Source organism: Pseudophryne corroboree, chromosome 4 (assembly GCF_028390025.1).
Source record: "Pseudophryne corroboree isolate aPseCor3 chromosome 4, aPseCor3.hap2, whole genome shotgun sequence".
Lineage (NCBI taxonomy): Eukaryota > Metazoa > Chordata > Amphibia > Anura > Myobatrachidae > Pseudophryne > Pseudophryne corroboree.
In genome coordinates this window covers 356,224,492-356,250,765 of record NC_086447.1, presented here as the reverse complement: position 1 = coordinate 356,250,765, position 26,274 = coordinate 356,224,492, and the positions used below count along the sequence as shown (strand labels likewise).

The 26,274-nt window shown below is 44.8% G+C and overlaps 1 protein-coding gene across 1 annotated transcript in view; it reads right to left on the bottom strand.

Annotated features, from left to right (window-relative positions):
• LOC134909538 (mucin-4-like) overlaps window positions 1-26,274 on the bottom strand; it is a 278,478-nt gene that overhangs the window by 90,458 nt on the left and 161,746 nt on the right. Inside the window, exons 12-15 of the mRNA XM_063916527.1 lie at window positions 22,981-23,059; window positions 15,171-15,344; window positions 14,923-15,024; window positions 14,394-14,630 (exon numbers count right to left, since the gene is read on the bottom strand). Of these exons, the coding sequence (XP_063772597.1) occupies window positions 14,394-14,630; window positions 14,923-15,024; window positions 15,171-15,344; window positions 22,981-23,059 (592 nt within the window). The remainder of the gene's footprint in view (window positions 1-14,393; window positions 14,631-14,922; window positions 15,025-15,170; window positions 15,345-22,980; window positions 23,060-26,274) is intronic.

Sequence of the window (26,274 nt, the reverse complement as noted above, 5' to 3'; positions counted from 1 at the left end):
TGGATACAGCTTGTGATAACATGCGGGTTGGTATATTAAGGTCCAGATGACGTCTGCAAGCCAGCCTCCTGACGAAGTGCTTACGAAACGCGTTGGGGAGGAGCTTGCTAGACGTCTGCTTCACTCGGTGTATGCATCTCGCTGTGATCTCTGCGGGTGGCCGGACAGGCTTCTGACAGCAGCGCGGTGCACGGTCCTGGCTTCTGGACACAGTGGTTGGTGTAATAGCCTTGTGGATTTTTGTTCATGCGCACAAACTGGCCCAAAGAGTGGGTCCAAAAAGGTATTAGTACACCTATACCTGTGATTCGTTTTTAATGAAATGTTTTAAGAAATAAATATGATTTACACTTCGGGCGCATTCTCCTGAATTCCTTTTTTCCATATATATATATATATATATATATTATTATTATTATTATTATTATTATTAATATTTTATTTCCCCCCCCCCCATCTGCCATCTCTTTCTTAGGGGCCCCACTGTCTTAACTACTCCGGGCCCCCCATGGTCTTAATCTGGCTCTGGGCCCCCCTCTTGTGCAGTAGCAAGCCAGACCAAAAAGAAAAGAAAAGGTGTGTGTGCTGGCCAGGATCAGCCTGAGGCTGTTATTAAGATATAAGTCATAAGAGAATAATTGTGCAAACAGCAGTGCTGTCGTATATTGGGGTATATGTACACCAAAAGCGGCACTCACGGCTTGACAAATGAGACTCGGAGTCTGTAGCTCCCATCCAGTGCGGTTTCTAGTGGTGAGCCAACCGTGCAATCGCACAAGGCACCCGCTGCAACACCTACTGGCTGTCAAAACCTGCTCCCCATCCTCTCAGCCATGGTACTCCGCTCGTTGGGCAGAATTTCACGAAATGACATGGTTGCGTCGTGACATCATGACGCAACCGTGTCATTTTGCAAAACTCCGTCCAGAAAGCAGAGTACTATGGCTGAGAGGACGGGGAGCGGGTAATAGCAAGGATTGGGAGCAGCTGGTGCAGCGCCAATGAGCATTACACCTCTGACAATGAGCATTACGCACCCCTGGCAATGAGCATGACACAAAGAGGCATAATATGGTGCACGGGGCATAATATGGTTCATTACTGTGTGGGGCTTAATATGGTGGAATTGTTTTCTTTCCTGTGTTGGCTGAGATTTGTTGGTGCAGGGCCTAATGGGGCGTAAGGTAGTCTTTTCCTGTGAGGACATGCCCATTATAGCAAGGTCACGCCCATTTAGAGAGGCTACACCCCCTCACCACAAATATTTTTTTGTCTATGGGGGAGGGCATTTTTTTACTGCTGGCACTGGGAGCCAAATTGTCTACAAACAGCTCCCACCACAAATGGGAGATGCATTTAAATTTTTAAGTGTTCATTATATGTTTTGTGTTTGACAAAAGCTCAGTAAATGTCTGAAACATTGCTGATAAGCTACAGACTCCTAGCCTCATTCATCATGCCTTCAGTTCCGCCTTTGGAGTGCATGTGTGAGATTCTCTGTCATGCAGCTGGTCTTTGAAGGCACCCGAGGAAATATTTCAATTAGAGCATTCGAGTGCCTGATTTGGTGTATATATATAGCGTATATATATATATATATATATATATATATATATATATATAGCGAGGCCCTTACTGATTGTAATGGCTATAAAACCGCTGTATGTATATATTGTGGTGAGACAGGGTTAGTTTCACCAGGGGATGCAGTATTTCCCTAGTCACAACTTCCCTGTCCGGGGTTAAAGAAAAGCCGTTCAGCCTCAGAGAAAATGCTTTGTAGTCATGTGAAAGAACCTGGTTCAGTGCAAAGCCCGATAGGGGCTCTGAGGTGTGGTTGAGGGAGAGAAGGGTGGGCTCTCAACCACACGGCTCTGGTCCAGGTTTTTTGGATCTTCCCAGCCACAGCTGAGAATTGGTCTAATTGCACTGGCAGGGATTTAAACCCTACTCAGTCTACTGTTCGGGGCACTGGTGCCAAAAAGCAGCTAGCGAGTAGGGAAAGTTTCCCCTAGTGCTAGGGACTTGGACCGTCAGTGCCCAGAGGCACTAAGACCATGCATATGGACCGCGGATTTGAAAATGTGTTTCTTTTTCTTAGTGTGAAGTTTGTTTGCTGCTTGTACAGTATGCCATTAAATACTCTCACAAACTCTGCATACTGCCTGCTGTTTCCTGATTAACAGCAACCTTGTTACTAATATATATATTTTTTATATATTTTTTTTGCTGTGTCAGTGTCCTCCCCTCACCGTTTGCACCATATGGGGCCACCTCCAATCGGTTAGGCCTAGGGCACAGATATATATTGTGGTCATTGAGTAAGGCAGGGATGTAATTTGAACCCCTACGCATTTATTTTCTGGTATTTTAACAACCAGGACCAACTCAGAGCCCGGGGCTGGTAATATTCAGGAGGGGGGACCCCACATAATTATTTATTTTTTTAACTCTTTGCTACATTTTTAAATAGAGAAGCATGCACGGATCTCACTGATCCGTGCATGATTCTCCAAACACGCCAGCCAGAGAAACAGGTCTATTTGAAAGTTCTATTTGTGTACGAATTCCATCCATTTCTGGCAGTGTATGGCTATTGTTGGCAGTGATTGAGAATACAAATTCTTAGTAAATTTGCGTGTTGTATGAGGTGTATGTGAAAATCCAACCGTGTTTGGCCAATGGTCTGTTGATTCATATTTGTGTGGACATCAATGTATCTCTGTACAAATTGGCCCAACACTGCCGAGATTTGGGTTTAGTAAACTTCCGAGTCGCATTTTCATATGAAAATGCACTCTTGAATCAAATTGGGAGCTTAGCAGGCAGGGGTTTCTGAAAGAGTTTATAGATATGGTGAGGGGGGGGGGGGATTTCAGCCTTGCCTTGGTTGGTAGAAATCCTAGATCCAACCCTGACACCACAATCACACTGTATGCAAACACCCAAAGTCATTTAAAAGAGCATTCAGAATGGATCTGATTCAGATGTGATTGGAGTTGCTATCACTTCCTTAGAAGCAGCAAAGATAGTGCTGTATGGTAATGCATTAGGAGGCATCTATTACAAGCAGATGCCACCTGCTGCAGTAGTAATCAGACCTTCCTCCTGGGATGCAACATCAGATCTCTCCAGAGGCGGGTTTGCCATACGGTTCACCTGGAAGATTCCTGGTAGGCCGATGTGTCTACGTTTTGTGTGTTGACATGTGCCACCACATGACAGACAGCCCACCGCACTCAGGGGCTAATTTACACCTGATCATAGACGTGCAAAATATTGCACGGCTACGATAAGCCACCTTGAAATGTGGGGGGATGCCTAGCACAGGGCTAGTCTGCCCCGCATGTCTGTCCCTTCCCCCGCTGCATGGGTGCGATAGAATTGCACGGTGGCAATGCTATTGCACCCAGCGAGTAAGTCCCTACCAGTACGTATAATTACTGCATAAATATATGTAACCAAAAATAAAATCAATATAAACAATCTAAGATGGCAGTGAATGAAGCATAGCAAGTTAGATGGTATATAAAATGAAGCTTAAATTAAATTAGCAGAGTTGAGGTCCATATATTGATAGTATAAAGCTGGTAAATCCAGAATCAATGGGAAGGATTTTTTCCTAAAAGCATGTGGTCCACAGCTGTAAATAGAGTGGAGTGGAGACGTTATGCTCACCCCTGACCAAAGATTAGTTCTCACCTGCTGCAGGTATTGACCGTACTTTCCCAGCGATGGCAGTGCAGATGTATGAGCTCCAGACAGCTGATCGGTTCCCTCTCTGTAGGTATGCAAGGGGGGGGGGGGGGGGGGGATGGTGAGTCTACAATACCTAGTCTGCTGACGTGGCTTGTTGCAAAGCGACAGTCAGTGGTTAAATGTTCCTGATGCAGCGGGCGGCTGGGAGAGTACGTATCTGCTTCAAATGATAGTTGCTGCTTATTCCCAAAGGCAGACAGTCAAGCTCTGCAGTCCTCAATGCATTTCTCTGCCACAGCAAACAGCAGTTTTCTCAGGAGGTATAAATGATCAATGAACAGGTGAGATGGTATTTAAACTGGTTGTGGCCAATCAGCTTCTGGTGTTGTTCATTCACACCTGAGATTTTTAATTAGATCTATTCATTGCCTTCAGTAAAACAAAGTGAATCTTGAGGAAGTCTATTGAAGACGAAACGCGTTGGCATAACCCTTGATGACCCCTATCAAGGATAAGATATACACATATCTTTTATTTATATATATATATATATATATATATATATACTGTCCAGATAACGGCGGCACTCGGAGACTTCATAAAGTGCATAAATGGTTTATTGAAAACTCTACGTTTCGGGGTACACAGCCCCTTCGTCAGGATAACATACATGCATGAAAGACAGTGTTTGAATACCATACCCACGAGGACGCTCCACTCAGCTTCCAACTGCGTCGCCCGAGTTCCGGGTCTGTCTCACCGGAAGTGATGGCATACCGGCCCTACCAGCTGGCGCGTTGGAGCCGCAGACAGAGTCACCATGGTTACCAATACAATCACAAAACAACCATATTGAGTGTACATACATAGCAACACAAATCCTCTTCTTATATTACATCACATGAACAATATCAATAGTGACAAAATAACAAAAGTGAAACTAAAAAATAAAACTAAATATAAAAGTACCGTCATTTATCAGGCACCCGTCCACCTCAGCAAAGTATCACAATACTGGGTTAATATCTCACATTTCATAATGCTGTTGTTTATATTCAAAACAATCCCGCTGATACCAGTTAGAGAAAGATTTATTATATGCCCCTATGATTCCTGAATTCACAGAAAGCATTTAAAATTAATTGTCTCATTAAGACCCTTCTGAAAAATGGTGTTCAATCTATTAATCCACATTGCTTCAACCTGTAACTATTTCTTAGACCTGTCACCCCCTCTCATAGATCGTGGGACATGGTCAATCAGTTTGTATCGCAATGTGGCTACACTGTGCCTTGCCTGTGCAAAGTGCCTTGCTACAGGCTGCTCACTTTGTCCAGACTTAATGGCCTCCCTTATCGCATATCTGTGTTGGGCCATACGGATCCTGAACTCACAGTCCGTTTTTCCCACATACCCCAGCCCACAGGGGCATGTCAGTAGATAAATAACGAACTTGGATTTACATGAAAGTGAAAACCGGATGGCATATTTTTTACCCGTATGTGGGTGTTGGAAATATTCCCCTGGATTTAGAAAGCTGCATGTCGTGCATCCACTGCAACGGAAACAACCCTTTCTCTGTTTCAGAAAATGTGTAGGTTCCGTATTGAATTTTGACAGGTCGGTCTTAACTACCATGTCTCTGATACTTCTATTTCTAGAGTAGCTAAATAGGATCTTACTCCCAAATGTTTTTCCCAATTCCTTATCTGTGGCTACCAAAGGCCACAGCTTTTTCACCTGTTTACCCAAATATGGGCTGCTAGCGTTGAACTGTGTCACCCACGGGAATCTATTGTGTAAACTTTTTTTACTCCTGGGTACTAATAATTGATCACGTGTCTTAGCTAAGGCTTTCTTTTTTGCCTTCTCTAAATCTGTAGCTCTGTAACCTCTCTGGAAAAACTTCTGTATCATTACATCTAATTGTCTGTCCCTTTCATCTCTATCACTGTTAATCCGACAGACTCGTAATAGTTGGGAATAGGGTAACACCTGTGTAGTCGACCTGGGGTGAAAGCTGTCTGCCCTCAATAGATTGTTTCTATCGTTAGGCTAAGTAAACAGGCTAGTTTCAATCTCTCCTGCATTTAAAGTGATACACACATCAAGAAAGTTAACTTGTTTCCTGTCCATAGTAGCCGTAAATTTAATCGAGACGAAAGGTGTAATTAAATAGCACCTGAAACGTTGACAATCAAGCTGGTGTAGCTGTCTTATTTGGTTTTGTAAATCCGTGGAGTGCCGCCTGAACTTGCTCTTTGTTTCTGCTCTGTCTGGACCGTGGGAGGGCACCCAGGTAATTAACAAGTTGTTTGGAGTGCCGGTCATTTGGGAACTATATATATATATATATATATATATGCACTTCACTTTTATCCACATATTTATATATTTTTTATTTTTTGTGTTTCTAAAAAAAACAATATTTTAAATTGGTATATGTTAGATGTGAACATTTTTATGTAATTTTTTTTTCTTTCTTTTTTTATTGGCTCTTGTGATTATAATAAATTGTATATATATATTTTTATACACTGGGTACCATTCTTTTAATAGCTATATAAACACCATTGATCGCTTAGAACCCCTCAATTTTTTCCTTACCAAAGACTATTTCCAGAGATTTACCACCCCTGTACTTCTTGGGAATAGCTGACGCCCATATAGTTGTGGAGTGTTGTTTATATAATATATATATATATATATTGAACTATTTATTATTACTTATAACTGCCAAATAATACATAGGCGATATTTTCCTCACAAGTGGTGCAATTTTTTTAATTGTAGACAATATATATATATTTGCATCTTTATATATATATACACATATATATATATATATATATAGGAATGTGTAGACACATAAGTCACATCCCTATATAATAAAACCAAGTTAGTGGTCGTGACATCCCATAAGAGCTCCTAAGTTTAATTAGTCATTGTAACCATACAAAACAATAGTATCTCTGAGTGCTCTCAGTTTCCACTAAGCTCAAGTGGCTCAACTAATAAGTAACAGGACTACGGCAGAGATGGTCACAGGCTCGAGACCAACATACATAGAATTCTTTTAAATAAAAGTAATTTGTTAGCAGTTATGTTTTGTAGGTTTATGAAATTATATATATATACTTTTTTATATTTATTAGAGGAAATTTTATTCTAATTCATCAGTTGTAAAGATAAAGTTAACCTAAAACCAAAAAGACACAACTCAAATTTTCAATTTAGTTAATTAACTACTTAGAGATGAGAGAGCTGAACAATATCTAAATTAGTTATCATGCTTTTTGGTTATGATCTTTTCTCTACATTAGATTCAATTCACTTGAATCATAATGATAAGATTTTTTGTTTATATTTTCCTTTTGTCCCCCTCCCACGTTAGGAATAACCATCTTTATAAGAATAGTCATCCTAATAATGATAGGGTACTATGATTATGACAACTGTCTAATGTTACATCTATCATATATTTAATTCCTTTTCCACTCATGTCCTACCAGTTCAAATAACTAACTGTGTGTCTCTACTACCTCTTAAATCATATACTTTTATTAATGTATGCCACTAGGCTATTAGGTTGGCTTGATATTTTAGCCACTTTACTTTATATGACTCTATATGTCTTTATATTTATTTTCAATCCTATGTCTAGTGGGGCTAAATGAGCAGCATGTTGACTGATAACACGCCACTCTCTCATCTCTTGAATTAAGTAATTAATCAATTAAACTGAAAATTTGAGCTTATTATTGTTATTTATTATATTTTGTTATTGTAGGCTAATTTTACCCTTATAATCGATGAATTAGAACAAAATTTCCTCTAATAACTATATAAAAAAGTATATATATATATATATATATATATATATATAGTAGAACAAAAAGGCGGCACTCCCAGACTTGTAAAGGTAGATATATATAAATTTCATAAACCCATAAAATATAATTGCTAATAAACTGCTTCTATTTAAAAGAACTTCACGTATGCTGGTCTCAAACCTGTGACAATCTCTGTCGTAGTCCTTTTAGCTACTTGTTAAGCCACTGGAGCTCAGTGGAAACTGAGAAAACTAAAATATACTATTGTTATGTATGGTAATAATGACTAACTAAATGTGTGTCTTTATTATTTCTTGAATCACATATAATTTTATTAATGTATTCCACTGGGCTGCTATGTTAACTTGATATTCTTGCCACCCCACTTTATATGACCTTATACGTCTATACATACTCTCTATTTTATGTTTAGTGGGGCTAAATGAGTAGCATCTTGACTGATAACACTCCGCTCTCTCATATCTCTAAGTAGTTAATTAACTAAATTGAAAATTTGAGTTGTGTTTTTTTTTTGTTTTGTTTTTTAGTTTAACTTTATCTTTACAACTGATGAATTAGAATAAAATTTCCTCTAATAAATATAAAAAAGTATATATATAATTTCATAAACCTACAACATAACTGCTAACAAATTACTTTTACTTAAAAGAATTCTATGTATGTTGGTCTCGAGCCTGTGACCATCTCTGCCGTAGTCCTGTTACTGTGTCTGTGTTTGTGTGTGTGTGTGTGTGTGTGTGTGTATATATATTCTTCATATGAGATTTATTGTCATCATTTACATGTAAAGCACCTATATTTATTGTAATTATTGACTTCTAGCAGTGAATGGACTCACTTTCTTTTACTCATAGCAATGAATAGATCTAATTAAAAATCTCAGGTGTGAATGAACAACACCAGAAGCTGATTGGCCACAACCAGTTTTAATACCATCTCACCTGTTCATTGATCATTTATACCTCCTGAAGAAACTGGTGTTTGCTGTGGCAGAGAAATGCATTGAGGACTACAGAGCTTGAGTGTCCGCCGTTGGGAATAAGCAGCAACTATCATTTGAAGTAGATACGTCGTCCCCCAGCCGCCTGCTGCGTCAGGAACATTTAACAACTGACTGTCACTTTGCAACAAGCCCCGTCAGCAGACTAGGTATTGTGGAGTCACCATTCCCCCCCCCCCCCCCCCCCTGCCTTGCATACCTACAGAGGGGGAACCGATCAGCTGTCCGGAGCCCATACATCTGCACTGCCATCGATGGGAAAGTACGGTCAATACCTGCAGCAGGTGAGAACTAATCTTTGGTCAGGGGTGAGCATAACGTCTCCACTCCACTCTATTTACAGCTGTGGACTTCATGCTTTTAGGAAAAAATCCTTCCCATTGATTCTGGATTTACCAGCTTTATACTATCAATATATGGACTTCAACTCTGCTAATTTCATTTAAGCTTAATTTTATATACCATCTAAATTGCTATGCTTCATTGACTGCCATCTTAGATTGTTTATATTGATTTTTATTTTTGGTTACAAATGTTCATGCAGTAATTTATTGCTATTTTATGTGTATTCTTAATAAATTGCATTATATGTTATTTTATAAGCGCTCCTTGTTTGAGTCTATACAAACATTACGCTATTTCTATGTTTAGGCATCCAGTTTGCCATATAGGAGCAGCTATAATATAAACTATATACAAAGATGCATTTTTAATTGCTAAATTATTTTTAAGTGTTTATAGCGCCCAATTTCTCTGTGGAATCTATTTCCCTGTGATACTATTGTGCCTACCAGTAGGTGATTCTTTGCCGTGTGCCGGGTCACAGCAGCTGCGTGTGATGGCACGCCGCTGCCGTGGCCCGCCCCCCGCATGGTCCAGGCATGCCTGCATTGCCCGGACTGCGCCCCCAAAACGGTGGCCGAATGCCACTGGCCCACTCCCTCCCGCCCAGCGAACACCTCTGCCTGTCAATCAGGCAGAGGCGATCGCTGGGCGGTAGGGAGCTGGCCGGTGGCATCTCTGGCATGTACAGGTGCACAGTGGCGCATTAACATATGCAGTTCAGTCCTGATCGCCCACTGTGCAAAAATGCTCAGCAGCGATCAGGTCTGAATTAGCCCCTCAGTACACTGCATTCAGTAGCAGCTCTTGCCACGGCCAAGCAGGCTTTTTTGCCCAGGGCGCCACTATGCTGAGGGCACCACAGCCGCCGTGACAAGAGCCGCTACTGATCCTCCCTCCCCCCGGCTGCAGCGAGTGCCATGCTAGAGGTCAAAATTGACCCCTAGTGTCAGTGTGGTGCTGCTATGTGAGAGACATCATGACGTCTCTCCCATAGAGAGGAACCGGAGACAGCGGCAGCAGCAGTCCAGAAGCAGGAGCGAGGCTGGTAAGTATTGTGTTTTGTTTTTTTAGGGTTTCAAAGCGGTGCTACTACTGGGGGTACAGCTACAGGGGGGGCCCAGCTACTGGGGGTAAATCTACAGGGGGGTCCAGCTACTGGGGGTAAATCTACAGGGGGGGGCACAACAACTGGTGGCACTGCTACAGGGTGCAAATCAACTGGGGGCACTGCTACAGGGGGAACAGCTACTGGGAAAAATTAACTAAGGGCACAGCTACAGCAGGGCACAAGTACAGGGGGATAACTGGCCATGCCCCTTCCCTATGAAGAAGCCACACCCCTGTTTTGGGGCGCACGTCCTCGGCGTGCACCAACTGTATTTTACCGGTGGAGGGGGGGGGGGGGTGCCGTCACAGGAAACTTTTGCCCCGGGCTCCACAAGATCTAGAACTGACTGCATTGTCCCAATTCATTCTGTTATTCCATCTCTGCCATCCAGTGAGGCTGTCACGGCTACATGGTATGATATACCTCTTGTGCTGCCCATGTTGGGCCACTTGTACAAAAGGTTACAGGGCCACTTCTAGCTCTCAATCCACACCTGGTCTCAGACACAACTGCAGCAACAGACTCAATTGCATACAATTTGGCTCTATGAGGAGGGATCCCGCCCCCCCCCCCCTTAACAGACCCCACCCCCTCATCAGACCAGACCCTATTAGGGCTGCTTCCAGTGGCAGATCTTGAAGAAAATTAAAGGGAGGGCACCATGATGGGGGAACGGTAATAGTTATATTACATGCACCTAAGGCACGTGTGCTCCCAGATAAGAGGTGTGGTATCACAGGGGGCATGGCCTCACAGAATACGCCATCAGGTAATTATTGGCTGTAGGAGCGCATCCTGGTTTACTGCCAATCTTTCACCCTGATGAAAAGGCTGATTGGGCCTTGAAATGTTGGTCACCTGTTCCATTAGTTATGGGAGCCTGGAAGGCACCCCAGCACAATATAATTATTAAAGTTTTTAGTTGGTGGTGGCAGGTGCAGCATACCTTGTTTTGGGCACTGCACTGAGACTCAGACTGCAGGACACGAACTGCCCATCTTTGATTAACAGAAGCAGCCAGCTGGATCTCCAACAAGCAGCATAAGACATCTGCAGGACAGCCCTGTCACAATCACACAGGCCGCCTTCTCAAAGCTGAGGCTGAGTGTGACTGCACCTAGCACGGTGGTAAAGGAAGTGGAGGAGGAAGCGCTGGGTAACTGTGCGGTGCAGTGAGGGCTAATGAAGCCTTCTGCGCCGTCATAAGTAACAGTCTTACTCAATGCTGGCATGTGAACCCCGTGCCTGGGCTGGACCCTGACTGGGTAGCATTGGGGAAGGTAGGTTGCGGTGTGAGCACACCGCGGCGGGTTCTAGTGCCTGCCGACTCTTTCATCAAATCTGAAAGAACGGAAATAGCAGTAGTGCTGCTGCTGTTCTCCTTTTGAAAAAAAAGAAGTCAGAAATGACAGGGGGGGCACGGGCCCGAGTATGCCCCTGGATCTCTCATCCACTATTGGGCGTCTTGTGGCACGCGTGGTGCCTCAAAAGCCGCCCATCCGAGCAGACTGAAAATCTCCATCCTACAAAGGAGATTTCTGGCCTCTCGCCTCGCCCTAAATGGCGGCGACACACCTCCGTTTTTACAAAAAGAGGCCGTTGCTGCCCCCTTCCTGGCCCCCCAGAAGGTAGTAGACTGTCAATCACTGACAGCATGATACCTTCATTGCAGGACTTGTTTGCACATGCGCAGATAATTGGTACTTTGTGGCAAAAGAAGCAACTCCAACCACATCTGAATAACCCCAAATATGCAGGAAATAAATACTATTTGCTAAAACTGTGGAAATAATGCTTTGAAAGTATAAAATTCCCAATGCAGTTTATTTGCTCATTTGTTTGTTTTTAAAAGGCAACTATTTTTCCTGTTTTTAATAGTATATGAAATATCAACATAAAACTATGGGCCTAATTCAGACCTGATTGCTGTGTTGCAAATTACACTGTCCTGCGATCAGATAGTCGCCGCCCAGGGGGAGTGAAAATTCACCCCGTGCAAGTGTGCGAATGCATGTGCACGCTGTGCGAAAATTCCCCGTAGCCAGCGGACAGCTGCAAAACTATCCTTATCACATTCCCTATTGAATGATTTTCCCATTCTGTGCAGTGTGTGCATTCTGTGCATAACTCAATACCTACTCCTCCCAGGGCCGAAACTAGGATTTTTGTCACCCGGGGCAAGGTAGTCATTTGACCCCCCCCCCCGGCAAAAAAAAATAAATTCTTTTACAATAAATAAATAAAAATAATAATAAAAAAATTAAAATAAATAAATACATGAATAAAAATATTATATATATATATATATATATCTTTCAGAACTTTTTTACCTGAAAAATTGCCTTTTCTAACATGAATTTCATATCCAGGAAAAAGTGTCCCCATTTTACACAGTACGACAGGCAAGTGTCCCCATTCCCCATTTTACACATTGCGGCAGACAGGTGACCCCATTTTACACATTGCGGCAGACAGGTGTCCCCATTTTACACATTGCGGCAGACAGGTGTCCCCATTTTACACATTGCGGCAGGAAAAAGTGTCCCCATTTTACACATTGCGGCAGACAGGTGACCCCATTTTACACATTGCGGCAGGAAAAAGTGTCCCCATTTTACACATTGCGGCAGGCACGTGTCCCCATTTTACACAGTACGCTGGCAAGTGTCCCCATTTTACACATTGCGGCAGGAAAAAGTGTCCCCATTTGACACATTGCGGCAGGCACGTGTCCCCATTTTACACAGTACGCTGGCAAGTGTCCCCATTTTACACATTGCGGCAGGAAAGTGTCCCCATTTTACACATTGCGGCAGGAAAAAGTGTCACCATTTTACACATTGCGGCAGGAAAAAGTGTCCCCATTTTACACATTGCGGCAGGCACAGGTCCCCATTTTACACATTGCGGCAGGAAAAAGTGTCCCCATTTTACACATTGCGGCAGGCACAGGTCCCCATTTTACACATTGCGGCAGGAAAAAGTGTCCCCATTTTACACATTGCGGCAGGCACAGGTCCCCATTTTACACAGTACGCTGGCAAGTGTCCCCATTTTACACATTGCGGCAGGCACAGGTCCCCATTTTACACAGTACGCTGGCAAGTGTCCCCATTTTACACATTGCGGCAGGCACAGGTCCCCATTTCACACAGTACGCTGGCAAGTGTCCCCATTTTACACATTGCGGCAGGCACAGGTCCCCATTTCACACAGTACGCTGGCAAGTGTCCCCATTTTACACATTGTGGCAGGAAAAAGTGTCCCCATTTTACACATTGAGGCAGGCACAGGTCCCCATTTTACACAGTACGCTGGCAAGTGTCCCCATTTTACACATTGCGGCAGGCACAGGTCCCCATTTTACACAGTACGCTGGCAAGTGTCCCCATTTTACACATTGTGGCAGGAAAAAGTGTCCCCATTTTACACATTGAGGCAGGCACAGGTCCCCATTTTACACAGTACGCTGGCAAGTGTCCCCATTTTACACATTGCGGCAGGCACAGGTCCCCATTTTACACATTGCGGCAGGACGGTGGTGGAGGGAGAGAGAGAGAGAGGAAGGGAGAGGGGCTGACTTACATTTGAAGCGGTTCTCGCCGCTCTTCAGCCGCCTCTCCCTCCTCGTCCGGTCTGCGCGGCTCCCCCTTCTCCCTCCTCCGGCGGGGTTTCGTGGAATGACGCGTTTGTGCCGTGACGTCACGACGCAATCGCGTCATTCCGCGAAACCCCGCCCCCCGAGCTGGGCACTCGGGAGAAGGGGGTTTCAACGTTATAAAAGTGCCGCGGCGGGTGTTAGGGGGTCTCGGCGCCCCCTCCAATCCGGCGCCCAGGTCGCCTGCCCCCCTAGCCCCCCCCCTAGTTTCGGACCTGCTCCTCCAGTGCGAAGAAATCAGGCTGATCGGGGCCGGAGCTGATGTCACACACCCGCCTTCGCCTGCATTTTTCCAGACACTCCAGTTAGCGGTTAGTTACTACCACCCACAAACTGCCTCTTCCTGTCAATCACCTTGCAAACGCCTGTGCAAGCTGAATTATTGCACCATCCTGTCCCTGCTGTCTTCGACGTGCATTCGCATTGCGGTGCATACACATGCGCAGTAGTTTGATAATCGTCCCCTGTGCGAAAAATGCACAGCAGCAATCAGGTCTGAATCAGGCCCAATATGCGATTAGATTAGGAGTAGAATATATAACATTCAAATAATATTTTTTCTTTTTATGTACTTTGTGTGGAAATAAGGGGATAAACTATTTAAAGCATGAACATGTAACTTGTCATTAACCTCTGAAACAGGAGACCATTTGTATATATTACACAAGTTCCTCTGTAGAATAGAATAGGTAATGGTACTATACAGTATATGCAGATAACGATACTTACATAAAGTGCTGTTGGTTTCCGTTAAGATTTCTGATACTGTACTAGTTGCTTTGCCCAGTTGAGTATCGTTGGTGCTCAAAGCATCAAATATGCATTCCGTTTTGTCACGACACTCTATCTTCACGTCATTGTATGTATCTAGTTCTGTCAAATTACTTAAGAAAACTGGTTTGAAATCGAATATGCTCTTTCCATTTCCTTGCCTATTGGTAAATAGGTTCATCTCCTTTACTTCCCCTGTGTAGCAGAGGAAAAATTAGAATAGATGTACACTCTTGATTGGCACAGTGGCATCATATACCATGGTACTGCTCCAGGTCATTGATAGGCTGTATGTCTATATCATTGGAATGTCCAGCTCACATGCAGTCACCCAGTTGAAGAGGTTGAAGAATTCCAGGGAAAGGAAGAGTGTTGTATGTATTAAGTCATTGATTTGCCCACTGCAAATTTAATCAATCCCTGACTGCAAAACACCCACCCTAAGCCTACCTACCCAACAATCACTGATCTAAAACATTGCACTTACACAGCTTTCCATAATTAAATATATCTTCTTCTGAGCTGTTACTGGGAATAATAGTGCCATCTGGACTCAAGAAATCGTCACTCTGGTCTCTGTTCCAGGTACCTATTTAACAAATAAAAAATAACTACAAAGTAGAATTGTTAGTACATACAATATGTACAGGTATGTATGGTAAAATAATGTAAATCTATTAACGCTACTATTTTAGGTCTGCAATTAGCACTTGTGCCACTACTTGGTAGACTTACCCAGCAGGCCTTTGGTTTTATTTAGAAAGATGTTAGGAAGACTGGTTACAGCGCTCAGCATTCCGAAGTAAGCTGACACTGACACAGACAGAAGACCCTCAAATGTTGCTGTAATGGATTCATCATTTAGTAGCAAGACAGCGGGGTTTGAATTATTGATCTCTACGCCCATATCTAGGAATTAATAGAGATGATAACAACAGTTTATTTCTAAATACAATTTTAAATTTATGTTATTGCATCTGACACACATTAACAATAATCATCTACTGTATATGTCATAGATGAGCAATGTCTGTCTAGCCAAATGTGGGGCATAGTTACAAATTATTTGGTTTTAGACTCAACAATTATAATTTCTTACCACTGCTATTCATGGCAATAAGAAATTATAGATGCCCGAATGTACTATTAATCACCCACAGGGTCAGGGGCTCGAAAAGGAGCCCATCTCTGTGAAGTGTAAGACATGAAATTATTGCAAAAGCGATTTCTTTCTGGAGCTGAGGTCCTTCTGCGCATGCACAGTCTGCTGGTAATTCCTGCGGAATGTAGTGCATAGGCTACAGCAGTTAATAAATTCAGATGACCTCAGCTGTCAGGACAAAGCTTGATCAATATGGGCTCAAGCATGGTAAATCTGACAGCATTGCAGCCCCATTAGAAACCTATGGGGGCTGCTGTCAGAAATGGAGGGACATATGGTGATATCTGCTGCGGTCCTTCCTTCAGTACCGTTTCTAGGGAAGGGCGAGTCTGAGGCCATGGCCACTGTTTCTTTCTGACAGTATTTTATGAGGTCTGTGCATTTAAATAGAATACTGGTGAAAATGTCCCACCCAAAATGGCCACCACCTCAGAGGAGATACTTGGGAAGTTTGCTAGTGGAGATGCACCATCGTGAAAATCCCTGACAATGAGCAGTTAGGTAGTGTGGCACAGTGGCATAATTCTAAAGTAAGGGGCATCACTTTCTGTGTGGGACATAATATGTTCATATGATGCAATGGGCAGGACTGTCTGTGGAATCCCAGAATTTGAGTGTGTGTGCCCCTTTAAAAAGAGACAGTGTCTGAAGTCTGGTGAAGTGTCATACTGGTACGGCAAGGGTTAGACTTGGACCAGAGTCCAGTCACATGAAGTGGCACAGAGAAAGGGGGGAACGGGTAACCTTTTGTTGGAGGGGCTCGGGTCCTGATACCCCCCATTCCCCATTGTAGAAAGTGGCAGTGGGGAGAGAGAGGACACTGCTGCAGCAGCAGCAACCTCAGTGCATAGAACACATGCTGCTGGGTGCTGTAAAACTTTAATTAAAATATTGCCTAAGAAGGGGGGCTTACCACACCTCCTTGCATTGACCTATGCCCTCCCCCCCCCCCCCCCCCATCCTGGTACCTGAGCCCGGCACAGCTGTCGGTGACTGTGGTCACATGGTCCAGCTGGTGAGTGCTAAATGGACAAGGGAGACTGGGAGCAGAAGAGCCTTGGGGGGAGAAGGTAGAGTTGAAAGGAAGCCATTGTGGTGCTGGATACACAGAAAGGGGTGGAGCGGGAGCTGACAAGATGGAGCAATCTGGGTGGTCAGGCTGGGTGGTGGAGAGCAGGGCTGAGGCAGTGGAGTGCTACCGGAGTGCAGAAAACCAGAGAAAGGGCATGAGATGACGCAGCCAGGAACCGGACACAGCCAGGCCTATTGAAAGGGGTGGATGCTGCAGCCATCTTGAAATGCTGAGAATCGCTGAGACAGGTCCAGCCAATTAAAGTAACTACCACAGTGGAAAGGAGTGAGTACACAGAGACTGTTGGTGTAAAGGGTTGTAAGCAGGCAAGTGCCAGACCCAAATATCCTTTAGTAACATACATCTCCTATATAATAGCCCAGATCTGTGATCTTGTGATTCATTTGCTAACACTGGGCGGAGTCACAACAGTGGGCGGAGTTAGTCAAATGAGTCACAGATCTGGCCAAATCTATAGGACACTAGGAGCAGCTGCAGAAGCAGATAGTATGGACATGGCACAGGCAGGGTGCATACCTCCCAGCTTTCTCACACACACACACACACACACACACACACACACACACGGCGAAAAGGGGGCGTGGCTTCACGGGAGGGCCCCCGTTTTCGTCAGTGAGGGGGCATGCCCAGCGCTCTGTGAGCTGCTGGCATGCCCCCAGGGGCTGATTATGAGTCAGGGGGGCACAGGGTACTTGAGACAGGGGAGCCCTATCTCATTGCTGTGCATGCCGTGGGTTGGGGGCGTGGCCTAATCGCGGACCGCGAGGCCACGCCCCATTATGCAAATTCCGGGTTTTTTTTTTTTTTTTTAATGGAATTTTGGCCCCTCAGCTAGAGGTAAATCCAGAGGAGGTGGTATCCCCCCTACACACCCGCACAGGCAGAAGAAAGCAGGGAGACTGCTGCCTCCCTGTAACACCACAGACCTGCCAATACGCAGCAGCGTGTGCTGACTGTAGCACAATGCTGCCGCTGTTGCTGGCAGGACGGGGGAGCTTCTGAGCTGGGACAGAGCTACTCGAGCCGGGGGGGCCCCTAAAACTGTGGGGCCAACGGTACGTACCGCCTGCCCCCCCCCCTTAATCCGGCTCTGCTGCTGGAACCCCCCCTTAATCCGTACCCCCTGATGCCCCCTCTCCCTCTGTCTCCACTATTCACCACTGCAGAACAGCGAGTACAGGAGCTTTCCAACTGCTCCCCCCCCCCACCGCAGGACACTGCGACCCGCGGGTGGGACAGCGGGACAGACCCCAAAAAATGGGACTGTCCCGCGTAAATTGGGACATTTGGAAGGTATGGGGGTGTGTGAGGGGGTATGCCATACTTGACCCCCACATCAGCATACTCAGCAGGGTCGCTCTGGCGGGGAGGAGCGTCACATTCTGGCACATTCCACGCTTCTTAGCTGTAGTTTTGTGGGTCACCAGCCGCTGTGCACTTTCCGTACTGCCTCTGTTATCTCCAGCCCCTGCGACCCCACCGCTAGCTGCAGCGCTGCCACCCGCAGTGAGTTGCGCCCAGCTCCTTCACACACTTTAGCCGGCGGGTAGCGCTGCAGAAGTCCGCGCTGCTTGCAGGCTCTGACCCCCTCCTCCCTCCAGCATCAGCGTCTCCTGGGAGCTAACCAGTCACTCCCAGTCTCCCCTTACCATAGTGCCCAGCAGCCGTGAGGTCCGCACCACGTGCATGCTATGACCCCCTCCTCCCTCCAGCCGCAGCATCTCCTGGGGGCTAACCAGTCACTCCCAGTCTCACCTTACCACAGTGCCCGGCAGCTGCGCGAGGTCTGCGGTGTGTGACTGAGGAGGGGGGGAGTGATGCGGACGGGCAGAGGAAGAAGGAATACAGCATAAGCGAGTCAGCCATGCCAAGTCTCCACCAGCAGCAGATGCCAACAGGTTGGAGTGGAACAGCAGCAGCCAGCAGCAGTGACTCCGGTAAGACACATCTGTCTGTCACCACTGTTCTGTCCCTAATACCAATCTCTCCCGTGCCCTGTGTTCTGTCATGTCCCTGTCACCCCTGGCCTTGACCTGCCACCCTTATCCTGGCCCTTTCACCCTTATCCTGGCCCTTTCACCCTTATCCTGGCCCTGTCACCCTTATGCTGGTCCTGCTACCCCTATCCTGGCCCTGTCACCCCTGTGCTTGCCCTGTCAACCCTATACTGGCTCTGTCACCCCTGTCCTGGTCCTGCCGCCCCTACACTGACCCTGTCACCCCTATCCTGTCCCTGTCATTTCTGTCCTGGCCCCGTCGCCCATGTCCTGGCCCCGTCACCCCTGTCCTGGCCCCGTCACCCCTGTTCTGACCCTGTCACCCCTGTTCTGACCCTGTCACCCCTGTCCTGGCCCAGTCAACCCTGTTCTGACCCTGTCACCCCTGTCCTGGCCCTGTTACTGCATACCCTCCAACTACCTTTTTGGCAGGTACAGTACCCGCAGCACCTCCAGACCTCTCCCCAATGCACCACACCTCCGCACCTTCCCCTCCACCACATGCGGCACTCCACCCCTCCCCCACATGCTGTGCCTCCAGATCCCCTACACCACCCGCGGCTCCCACTCCTCCGCCCCTTCACCACCCCCAGCAATCTCCAGGCCCCCTCCACCATTCACCCCCCTTATGTCTCCCCCACACCTGCCCCCCTCCACCTGCAGCATCTGCAGACACCCTCCTCCATCCGCGGTCCCCCCCTCACCCACCCCTCCCCCACCAATGGCACCCCCGCACCTGCCCCACCACCACCTGCAGCACCTCCGGACCTCCTTCCCCATCTGCCGCAACACCCGTACCTGCCCCTCCCCTATCCATGGCGCCTGCGGACCCCTACCCCACCAGTGGCACTCCCGCCCCTTCCCATCCCACAGCACCTCCGGAACCCTTCACCCATCTGCAACATCCCCACACCTGCCCCTCCCCCACCCATGGCACCCCTGCCCTCCCCCACCTGCAGTGCCTCCGGACCCCTCCCCCATCTGCACCCCCCACTCCTCTGCCCCTCCCCCACCCGCAGCACCTCCCAACCCTTCCCCATCCGGGCCCCACCCCCACTTCCGCCCCCCCTCCATCCGCAGCATCTACAGACACCATCCGCAGTACCCCCCGCACCCGCTACATTCTGGACATTGTGGCCTGCAGGTGCTGTTCACGCCGTTGCAAGGGGCTGCGCCTCCTTCACCATCGCACACCCTTTCATTGTGCAATATTTAACCACTAACAAAGGAATGCAGGTGATACTCCATATAACACAAATATTGAACCCCAGAAAGGCATGCAAGGGTTAAGGGGGCGTAGCCCCTTGCGACGGTGTAAAGAGCGCCCGTAGGGCGCGATGAAGCACCTAGTGTACAATATTGTTGGAAGAGAAGGGTTTTCACCAGGCCCTATAGTAACAGCTTACAGACCAGATTCTCATTTGAATGCAATTGTCATGACAGAGACACACTTTTTAAGAAGAGCTGAAGAAACATTTAGACATTTTTAAGGAGTACAAAGCTATTTACCCAAGGAATATAGAGCTACTTAAGAAAGAGAGACTGAGTTACCTATCCAAGGAACCCTTACTACAGAGTAAGCTACTTTTGCTAGAGATACTAGGATATCTTCACTATTTACTTCTTTGCATAATTGACTCACAGTGACATCCCTAAATTGCTTTACAAGTGTCATCACCATTCCATTGCAACACCAGGGCACGTCAGGAGCAAAGGGAGCTCCAACATAATTTGCCACTGAAGATTGAAACAACATTATTAGGGAAAATAAAATATTTGTGTCCATAAAGGGTGTGTGGCCTCACTGCAATATGTGTGGCCTTGCAGGAAAAGACTACACTGACACAATAGTGCCCTTTACAACATATTATGCCCCAACCAGATATGCCCCAACACCATATTATGCCCTACATAGACAGTAATGCCCCGTGCACCATATTAACATATTATGCCACACAGAAACAGTAATGCCCCTTGCACCATATTAACATAGTATACCCCACACAGACAGTAATGCCCCTTTCACCATATTAACATACTGTATTATGCCCCAGACAGACAGTAATGCCCCTTGCACCATATTAACATAGTATGCCCCACACAGACAGTAATGCCCCTTGTGCCATATTAGCATATTGTGCCCCACAAAGATGTAACACCCCGGGGTTAGCAGGTATGTCTAAGTGGTTGGAAGAGGTATCACAGATATTTGGTGGCTGTGACAGACCTTTTCCCTAAAGTGTTCTCCCCAGTACCTTGTCCATAGTACCATGCTCAGAGAGGTAAGATAGATTGACACAAAACAGGAATGTATAGACAGCAATTCCAACAGGATGTCTTTTTATTGAGCCACAATTAATTCTGTATTAAAGAAGGTGATTGGTTATTTGGCAAAAATTAGACTATTACAAGATGGCATTGAAGAAGATCTCCAAATCACAACTGACCATAGCTTACAATGCAATGGAACATTAAGTAATTAAATTGGCCAATCAATCTAATCACATATATATGTATATTGCAATAACAAAACAATACCAAGGGTGAGGAAAAATTGTCTAGATACAGCCTGATCTCCTTTATACATTCGGGGGATCCTTCACTTATGCATTTTTAGGGGATTTTGCTACAAAAATGATATTAATATAAATAGGTCCCTAAGTGGCTAAACATTTTTACAGCCCAAGCACCTACAGTAGGATCCTGATGCTAATTGAATTCTTTGTTGAACCATCACAAAGGATCGTACTCATTTAGACAAAATTAATTATAACTGAAGCTAGGAAATAAACCTGTTTTTTTTTATTACTTTTTATTTATTTCAGTAAGTACTGTAGGATCAGATACTGTAGTTCAGATCCAGAGCCGGCCATAGGCATAGACAAACTAGGCAATTGCCTAGGGCATTTGATATGCCTAGGGGCATCAGTAGCTTCTGCTGATTAAAATGATATGCGGCATGCCTATATTCTGTATGTAGCATTTCATATACAGATACAGCCACAGTCTCACACAGTATATAGGCATGCTGCATATCATTTTAATCATCAGAAGCTGCTTGTGCATCCTAGCCACATAGCAATGCAATTAAGATGCATTTTCATAAAAATAAAATAAAAAAGGTGTGGCCGATGTTAGCACTGAGGCAAGATTTATGAGGACACATCTGTATCCAAGCAGAGGCAGAGGTCAGTGTTAGTGGCAGTGTGAGTGCTGTGTGCATGTGAGTGGGTTGGTTGTGCAGTAGTGTTCAGAATATGTGTAAGGAGCATTATGTGTGTCATGTAAAAAGCATTAATAATGTGCAACATATGTGTAGGGGGCACTATGTGTGTCATTATGTGTATAAGGGCATTAATAATGTGCGGCATATATGTAAACGGGTACTACTGTATGTGTGTCATTATGTGTATAGGGGCACTAATAATGTGCGGCATATGTGTAAGGGAATTTATGTGTAAAAGGGTATTAATAAAGGTTGTCATAATGTGTAAGGCGCATTATTTTTATAGGGATAGTAATAAGGTGTCTCATATGTGTAAGGGGCATTACTGTGTGGAATGTGTATAAATGCATTACAAATGTGTGGCATTATGTGTAAAAGGTGCTCAGGTGCTCTACTATGTGGCGTTGCGTATAGAAAGGGCACTACTGTGTCGTCTAATGTGAATAAAGAGCAATAGGGCGTGGTGTAATGTGAATATAAGGAGCAATTCAGTGTGATGTAATGTGAATAAGGGGCTCTACTGTGAGGAGTAACAATAATAAGGTAAAGTGATACTACTGCGGGATGTAATATGAATTATAGACACTATCACATGATCAAATGTGAAAAAAGTTGCAGTACTGTGTGGCGTAATTGGAATTGGGGTTATTGTGTGGCCATGCCCCTTGCCAGCAAACACCCCCCTTTTTGGGCTGTGCGTCAAATGTGCGAACTGTTCCTATTTCAAATATAGGGGGTACAAACACCAAAATAAGGACTGCTATGGGTGAGGGGTGATGGTACTGGGAAAGAGGTGGAAGGTCAGAGGCTAAACCAGCGGTAGTGCTAGGGGGCACCAGCCAAAATCTTGCCTAGGGCATCATATTGGTTAGGGCCGGCTCTGTTCAGATCACTATACTTCATTGCTCATTCTCCTGTTTATATTTTATACCATAGGAAAACATTAATTGTATTTTACAATGTTAAGGCAAACATTTCACAAACTACTGTATATTTATTGCCCATTGACATTTTGAATATCTGCAATATTGAATATTAAATGCAACATTGAGTTTACAGGCACCTACCTTCGAAATAACTGAATGAAACATTGTGCCCATCAAGGGAAACAGTTATACTGTCATTCACTCCAAGATACCACTCCACCTAAAAGACCAGCAGTACAGAAATGAAGTCACACTATAGAATATTAAGGAGTAATCAGAAATGTAGTTACAGTATATGCAAATGGAACGCAAACAGCTGTGTGTGTGTGTGTGTGTGTGTGTGTGTGTATATATATATATATATATATATATATATATATATATATACATGTTTTGTTGCCTCACAACCTGGATTTAAAATGGATTGTTTGAAGATTTGCATCATTTCATTCGCATGCCTACAACTTTGAAGATGCTTTTTCTTTTTTATTGTGAAGCAAACAACAAATAGGACAAAATAACAGAAAACTTCAGCGTGCATTCACCCCCCTAAAGTCAGTACTTTGTAGAGCCATCTTTTGCGGAAATTACAGCTGCAAGTCGCTTTGAATAAGTCTCTATGAGCTTGCCACATCTTGCCACCTGGATTTTTGTCCATTCCTCAAGGCAAAACTGCTCCAGCTCCTTAATGATGGATGGTTTCTGCTTGTGAACTGCAATCTTCAAGTCTGACCACAGATTCTCAATTGGATTGAGATCTGGGCTTTGACTAGGCTATTCCAACACAATTATGTTCCATTTCCATGACCCTTATGTTGTATATATTTAACAGGACAAGTACAGTTTAACAAACCAATCACTTACGACGGGGACTGTCACTTGTGGCTGAAATGATTGGTTTGTTTGGCCCCCACAAAACAAGCTACCAATGAGCAGCAGACATTGGGCCTAATTCAGTCCTGATCACAACAGCAAAATATTTCTCTAATGGGCAAAACCATGTGCACTGCAGGTGGGGCAGATATAACATGTGCAGAGAGAGTTAGATTTGGGTTGGGTGTGTTCAATCTAAAAGCTAAATTGCAGTGTTAAAATAAAGCAGCCAGTATTTACCCTACACAGAAACAAAATAACCTACCCAAATTTAACTCTCTCTGCACGTTACATTTGCCCCACCTGCAGTGCACATGGTTTTGCCCATTAGAGAAAGAATTTGCTTTTGCGATCAGGTCTGAATTAGGGCCATTGCTGGCTTTGATTTCAACGTACACAAGCTGGCTCTAAATAGGTTTGATGTCATCGCCATCATCATCCGATTCTTCACCCTTATCAGTGTGTACATCATCTTCACACAATAAATATTAATCTGCCCCTGCTGGAATCCACCATTACAGGTGTCTCTGTAATTTTTTTTTACATAATTGCAGGTAAAGGTCATGGAATTTATAATTTTTTGGGAAGTAACCTTCTACGCCAATCACTGACAAGGTTCCGTGCTGAAAACTCTTTGTGTGCACACTGGCAGGTGGTCAGTGTAAGTAAGCAAAGCCAGTTTGTGCAAAGGCCTCCAAATTACCTTTTTTACGAGTAGTGAAACAGACTGTCTGACATGCCTATTTGGAGTCTAATATTAAAATAATCATCAACAATTTTTTGAATAGTGACCATATCAGATGAGCTCACGGCAGAAGTGTCACTAATTGTAGGAAATTCTTTTAGACCCGACAAAATGTTAAAAGGCAGTGTTGACTAATTTGCATAAGCACTGGTGGGTCTCTTAGGAAAACTGAGTGTTTTCCTGGCAACCGCAGTTGCTGGAGAAACTAAAGGAGGAGACATTGCCGTGTCATGTGCCACTTCAGCTGGCATTTTACTGACCAAAAGCTTTTGCATCTTTTCAGATCTGTGTCCATTGGAAAGAAAGACACAATATATGACTTAAACCTACAGTGCATCTGCAAAGTACTCCCAGCGCTTCACTTTTTCCACATTTAGTTACAGTATGTTACAGCCTTTTTCCAAAATGGAATAAATTCATTTTTTACCCTCAAAATTCTATACACACTAATTCATAATGACAACATGAATAAAGTTTTTTTTGAGATTTTTGCAAATGTATTAAAAATAAAAAAACTAAGAAATCACATGTACATAAGTTATCACAGCCTTTGCTCAATACTTTGTTGATGCACCTTTGGCAGCAATTACAGCCTCAAGTCTTTTTGAATATGATGCCACAAGCTTGGCACACCTATCTTTGGGCAGTTTCACCCATTCCTCTTTGCAGCACCTCTCAAGCTCCATCAGGTTGGATGGGAAGCGCCGGTGCACAGCCATTTTCAGATCTCTCCAGAGATGTTCAATTGGATTCAAGTCTGGGCTCTGGCTGGGCCACTCAAGGACATTCACAGAGTTGTCCTGAAGTCACTCTTTTGATATATTGGCTGTGTGCTTAGGGTCGTTATCCTGCTAAAAGATGAACCGTCGCCCCAGTCTGAGGTCAAGAGCGCTCTGGAGCAGGTTTTCATCCAGGATGTCTCCGTACATTGCTGCATTCATCTTTCCATCTATCCTAACTAGTCTCCCAGTTCCTGCCACTGAAAAACACTCCCACAGCATGATGCTGCCACCACCATTCTTCACTGTAGGGATGGTATTGGCCTGGTGATGGGCGGTGCCTGGTTTCCTCCAAACATGACACTTGGCATTCACGCCAAAGAGTTCAATCTTTGTTTCATCAGACCAGAGAATTTTGTTTCTCATGGTCTGAGAGTCCTTCAGGTGCATTTTACTAAGGAGTGGCTTCCGTCTGGTCACTCTACCATACAGACCTGATTGGTGGATTGCTGCAGAGATGGTTGTCCTTCTGGAAGGTTCTCCTCTCTCCACAGAGGAATGCTGTAGCTCTGACAGAGTGACCATCAGGCTCTTGGTCACCTACCTGACTAGGACCCTTCTCCCCGATCGCTCAATTTAGATGGCCGGCCAGCTCTAGGATGAGTCCTGGTGGTTCCAAACTTCTTCCATTTACAAATGATGGAGGCCACTGTGCTCATTGGGACCTTCAAAGCAGCAGATACTTTTCTGTACCCTTCCCCAGATTTGTGCATCGAGGCAATCCTGTCTCAGAGGTCTACAGACAATTCCTTTGACTTTATGCTTGGTTTGTGCTCAGACATGCACTGTCAAGTATGGGACCTTTATATAGACAGCTGTGTGCCTTTCCAAATCATGTCCAATCAACTGAATTTAGCACAGGTGGACTCCAACTAAGCTATAGGAACATCTCAAGGATGATCAGTGGAAAAAGGATGCACCTGAGCTGAATTTTGAGCTTCATGGCAAAAGCTGTGAATGCTTATATACATGTGATTTCTTAGTTTTTTTTATTTTTAATAAACTTGCAAAAATCTCAAAACTTTTTTCACGTTGTAA